Below are 6,015 nucleotides of genomic sequence, written 5' to 3'. Positions count from 1 at the left end.
TGGTAAGGTGTCATGGTTGCTGATTAGCTTGGCCATGATGCCTTGATGAGGTGTCACATCTGGTGTCTCACTTTGTCATTATGTCTTGGTAAGGTGTCAGCCTGGTGTGTAGATTTTTATGATACCTTGATAGGTAGTTTAGGTTTAATGACTAGCTTTATCATGATGCCTTGGTAAGGTGTCAGGTCTGGTGTGTAGATTTTTATGATGCCTTGGTAATGTGTAATGTTTGATGGTTAGCTTTGCAATGCTTCCTTGATGAGGTGTAAATGCTGGTGTCTTTGTCATTATGCCTTAGCAAGGTGTACAATCTGATATCTAGGTTCGTCATGCTGCCTTGGTGCCAGAGCTGGTGAATACCTTTTTCATGATGCTTTGGTTAGGTGTCAGGTCTGGTGTCTAGATTTTTCTGATGCCTTGTTAAGGTAGGTTAGGTTTGATGACTAACTTTGTCTTGGTAAGGTGTCAGGTCTTGTATTTGTCTTTGTCATCATGCCTTGGTAAGGTGTCATGTCTGATGTCTGTATTTCCCAGATGAGAAGGTGATGGCCTAAGGTCAAAAATCGTGTACAAAATCCAGTGTGGTGAGTGTAAATCCTCACATATCGGAAAACTAAGGTTCATACATGAGCATATCAAAGAACATGATGTAACTGCATGTAGCACAAGCTGTAAAAACTAAGCTTTGAGTGACCACTGATTTTTACTGGCCACAATCCACACATGACATCTGCCTCTATTATTGACGCCGTCCCCAATGACAGCATTATTAAAGAATTGAAACAATGACTACACATCAACCAGGACCACTAAAATCTCTAAAATACTAGCTTCGTCGTCTGTGCCCCCATATCTGTTCAAATTTTAGGCAAATGTGAGAACTCTATTTCCCACTTCCTGGCAGTATGGTTATATTAATCATGACCACGCAGTACCCGGTGCTTTAAAAATGATTCTTATTGCAGTTGAAAGACACGTGAGATTCTAAATATTAGGCACCAATCTGAATGTGTACTGAAGTTTTTGAACTTTTAGTTAGACTATGAGTTGAAAATGTTATAATTTACCAAATACCAGTGTATCTATGACATGTACCGTCGTCTGAATTATCGCTTAAACAGCTTGACCTACAAACTCGACTGACATTCAATGTGTTATCAGCTGACGAGTATTTACACACTCCATAACAGCCTAGATCTGAGATACAAACCCTGCCACAGCAATGGTTGGCCTATACCCGAGATCCAGAAAAAATCTCCTGCGTGTTCAGTCGGGAATGCTTGCTCTTATTCTTATCAGGAAACCTGCATGTGATCCAATTAGAATAGAAAATGTAGAAATGTTTTGATAGCATTTCATCTGAATCTGTTAGGCCATGAATATTCACGAGATATGCCATAACCCTGACTGATATATGTTTCAGAGACTGTCCGGGTTGGCTCTATTTCGTTCTTTAACAAAATCACGTGAATCGTGTCTCATTAACGCACGTTCTGTCACATGAGGCAATAAATGAACACCATCAGCGCCTGATGAACACTGACAGACGGACAACATGGAATCAGGTGAGCAACAATCGCCTTAGTTTCAGTTCATCATTGAAGGCACTTAATACATACAACAAGTATGGTGCCGTTTAATCCAGAAATTATCAATTCGAAATTTCGAATTGACTTCATCGAATAAATCTATTACCGACATAACTCGAAGGCGTGAAATGTACTTTACACAATATTCACCTGTACTATTTTATAGAACAACTATTTACTTTATGGCATGGAATGCCGAAGGAAGGATTTCAGCCATGCAATAAATAGACGGCGTCAGCTAACAGTCGTTCAAAATTTTTTTATATCTTGGGATTTCTGTGAACCAACGTTCAGTAAACGTGTCCTTTCCAGGTACATGCACAAAGATGATTGTGCTATTACGATGTGAAAACGCCCTCGTCAGCTGGTTCGGTTTCAGCTTTAACGCAAGGGCTTCAGTACCTTCAGATTTTGGACGAGGATGAGCATAAACAGTCAGTTTGGAGGAAAGGGTTACTCTTAAATTAAACTGCTACATCATGAAAGATGATAAAACTTGTTAGAAACGTTTATCCTTTAATCATCACACAATACAATAACCCACAGGAACTGCTCACTGGTCATGCATTTCCCAACCCCTTGCTTTAACGGGCATCATGGACATATCTGTTACTCTCTTCCTCTGTACAGGTGTCTCCGTTACAGAGCGGTTGCGACTACGCAGAGATAAAGGAAGAGGGCTCCTTCATAAAATTGGCGTCGCTCAGTTGGCTCTTGGGGCCGTGGCGATCATTCTGGGAGCAGTAACCTTGGTGTACGCGGCACCAAATGGTACATTCATCTACTACATCGGAACACCTTTGTGGTGTGGGCTCTTTGTGAGTGTAATTTGTAAAGTGTAAATTCCAAGCCTTGTCACTTTACTGTGCCTTGTGCTACAAACACCAAATCCTGATTAACAACTGTATAAGCCTGTCAAATGCCAAGTATAAACCACGCATCTAGGCTGGTTGCACCCTTAAAGTGAAAACCTCGAAATAGATCTAAAGACGCACTTAGCCGTCAATCATTTAACACTTAGAATGTATGTCTTACACCAGGACATCTTTAAATAGGATTTGTGAGTAGACATATTTTCTTTCACACAACTATTGGCCTACATTCCTTCATTCTCAAACAGTTGCTGAACTGTACAGTTGCTCTGCCGGGCAACTCCATTAAACTGAAACAGATTTAGTTCTTGAAAAAAATCCGTTCCACTGTGCGTAGTAGATAGGGAAATATAAAGGGCAAAGATTTGACGTGTGTAACTTCGAGCAACTCATTACTAAGATACAGAATAACCGATGGTTAACAAGACTATTCTGATCCCGTCAACAAGAATGCCCATAGAAGTAATCAAAATGGCGCCATTTTGTCTTTAGTCATCTCACATTAATGTCATTTCGTAGCGTTTTACTAGTTAGTAGAATCTCAAATTGCTCCTTTACGGGTAGACATGTTCTGAAGTATCCATTCTCCACCGACTGGTGATCCTGAAAATAGTTACTCGAATTTCTCGTCCGAGCCGGAACTAAAGTGCTGTTACTTTATCCTTCCTACTTACAAGAAGTGAAATGTGTTCCGTACGCTATTTACATGATATCAACGTATGACAGTATTACAGTTTTTTTAATCTCCGCTTTGCAGCTGCTGATTGGCGGATTCTTAGGCATCAAAGGCAGTCATGAACGAGACGGACCGGGAGATCTTCCGACAGGCAGACAGAGGGCCTTTGTAGGTTATGGCGTAGATCAAGCAGAAATATCTAATGCTTTTTGCAAACATACAATCTACAGCTAACTGGACAGAAGTATTCGGTTCTTTTCTATAAGAACAAAACACTGTACATCATTTGCAGCGTAAAGCAGCGTCTCATGCTTTTCTAAAACAACATGATACGGCGTGGACCTCGTAGTAGTATGCGATGCCGGGGAAAAAACACGGCGTGGACAGCTGCATCCCACGCTTTTCCTCATTGTGGTCTGTTTTATTGGGTCTAGAGGCGGTTCTACATATATGTAGAATGGTAAGTAATAGTAAGTATATGGTAAGTCATGCAGATGTGGCTACAGAGGCGTCCTGTCTGACAAGTAGTGTAGCTGTGGCTAGTGGCATCACGTCTGGTAAGTAATGACATTGTCGCTAGCCGCAGGATGCCTAGTTAGTAATGCAGGTGTGGTTACTTGCGTCGCATCTATAGTAAGAAAGGCAGGTGTGGATAGTCGTGTCACCTCTGGTCAGTGATACAGATATGGCAAGTCGCGTCGCGGCTGGTAAGTAATGCAGTTGTGGATAGTCACGTCGCAGCCGGTAAGTAATGCCTTTGTGGATTGTGGCGTTGCGGCTGGTAAGTTATGTAGCTGTGGATTGTCGCGTGGCCTCTTGCAACTTATGCAGTTGTGGATAGTGACGTCTATCTATAGTAAGTAATGCAGGTGTAGATGATCACGTCACCTCTGGGAGTTGCGATTAGTCGCGTCGCGGCTGGTAAGTAATGCAATTGTCGATAGTCGCGTCGCGCCTATGGTAAGTAATTCAGTTGTGGAGAGTCGTGTGGCATCTGCATGGTAAATAATACCTTTGTGGATAGTCACGTGGCGGTTGGCAAGTAACGCAGTTATGGACAGTCGCGTCGCGTTTATTAAAAACGAAATTACATACAGCTGGAGAGTACGGTAATACTGCTGCTGTGGCTTATCGCGTCATATCTTGTGACAGTTGGGTTTAAACCAGAGGTTTCCATTAAATTTTCAGTGGCATCGAGCCGGCAGACTATAATATCTGGCGATCTAGTGTCAGTATAGTATTGCTGGGAAGGCAGTACCGTATGGTGCCTTCGACATGGCGTTTGTGTGAGGCAGCACTGAATGTTCGCATTGATATACATGTATGCCCTGACGAAATATTGTCAAAATAAATGTTTAAAGCGGTGAAATCCTTAGGTAACAAGCATAAAAGCACAAATCTGAACGCTTGATATTATAACATATAATGTTTCCTGAAGAGCTGAATGTCCATATCTTTCTTCCAGATCGTGGCTAACTACGGCCTGACGATCACAGTAATGACGCCAGCCCTTTTGACCGTGGTGTATTGTGGGATAGCTGTGGCCTGGTGCACTAAAACTCCACCAACTGATTACCAGGACGCATGCAAACACTTTCCGAATGAGAACACACTAATGGCTATTATCAACGTAATCACTGGGACGATGATAACATTAACCACAATCCCTTGCATGATTTTCTACTGTTTATATGCAAGAGCTTTTGGCCTTCGTGTCAATAACTATATGTCAACGGCTACAGATCCCATCGTGGAGGAACAAATGCGTCAACAAGCGGATGTCATACGCCAACAACAGGAAGAAATCCAGCGTTTGGCGCAACGTCAAAACGTCATGGAGAAACAACTGACATCTGGACATACCCCAATGGACGCCCCTCCCCCGTACGACGAGCCTGTGCCTGCAGTGGGGGTGGAAAAGGCGTAATCAGACTGTCAAACAGCTAACGTTATATAAACAGGGTATTGAATACCAAAATCATCCGGCCTCCAGGATCTTCATTTCTAAAATTCTTGATTGCTTTCAGTCCAAAAGTTATTCAGCTATACTCTTGGCCAGAAAGTGTCTGCGCTGGATGAATCGGAGTTGCCAGAGACTATCGGCCCTGAAGGCGATGGTCTGTATGTTATACGAGATGGTTATAGAAAGAACAATCGTAGCTAAAATAAGACTGTTATTTGGGGGAAATGTTCCTGTTCAACAACACAGCCATTAATATTTAAAACTATTGGTGATCATCATTATCAACGGTTGTTGACTTCTATACAGAGTTGGTTGTAACTTGTTATCGGCCATCTGCACATTTTAACTGGTAAATAAACACTTTGTCGACGTAAGAATAAATGTATTGGACAGAAAAAATGAATGTAACAAAATGTGTCACTTAATAGAGTACTTTCCATGATTTTCGAGACAAATACTATAAAATATATCCGCTTTCATCAGTATTGCGTATCGTTATTTCATTTTCTGAAGAAAATAAAGCGGTGTTTATATTAAAAGGGATTAATTATTTAAAGTTACGTTCACTTATTGGTCTCTTCCACAAAGCATGTGATTTTATAACTTACATGGAAACATCTAAAAGATCATGTCGCATTTGGAACTGCTGGGCTGGAATGCAGAAAAGCGGAATAATGGAGGTATAGCTAAAAGCGGAATAATGGAGGTATAGCTTATACCAGGTATAACTTCGTGGTTACATGCAACACAGTTGGTATGCATAAAGCTGGTGCAAGCAAAACGGCGGTAAAATGTTATTCCCTTAATAGGCGGCGATATGCATAGCGATAGATCAGCTTACTGCTGTTTAAACAGGCCTATGCCAAATTTACCGCGTAAGGTAATATATTTAGGTCTGCCATAGGGTATTAGTTT

The 6,015-nt window shown here is 41.5% G+C and overlaps 1 protein-coding gene across 1 annotated transcript; it reads left to right on the top strand.

Annotated features, from left to right (window-relative positions):
* Positions 1–1,506: 1,506 nt before the first annotated feature.
* On the top strand, positions 1,507–5,643 carry LOC135475406 (uncharacterized). Its single transcript, XM_064755291.1, has 4 exons — positions 1,507–1,565; positions 2,220–2,407; positions 3,219–3,305; positions 4,603–5,643. The coding sequence occupies exons 1-4, from the start codon at positions 1,556–1,558 to the stop codon at positions 5,062–5,064; spliced, it is 747 nt and encodes a 248-aa protein (XP_064611361.1). The 5' UTR covers positions 1,507–1,555; the 3' UTR covers positions 5,065–5,643.
* The last annotated feature ends 372 nt before the right edge of the window (positions 5,644–6,015 follow it).

The sequence above is a fragment of the Liolophura sinensis genome, chromosome 9, assembly GCF_032854445.1.
Source record: "Liolophura sinensis isolate JHLJ2023 chromosome 9, CUHK_Ljap_v2, whole genome shotgun sequence".
Classification (NCBI taxonomy): Eukaryota; Metazoa; Mollusca; class Polyplacophora; order Chitonida; family Chitonidae; genus Liolophura; species Liolophura sinensis.
Note: the sequence above shows the minus strand (reverse complement) of the source record. Positions and strands in the feature narration are given on the sequence as shown.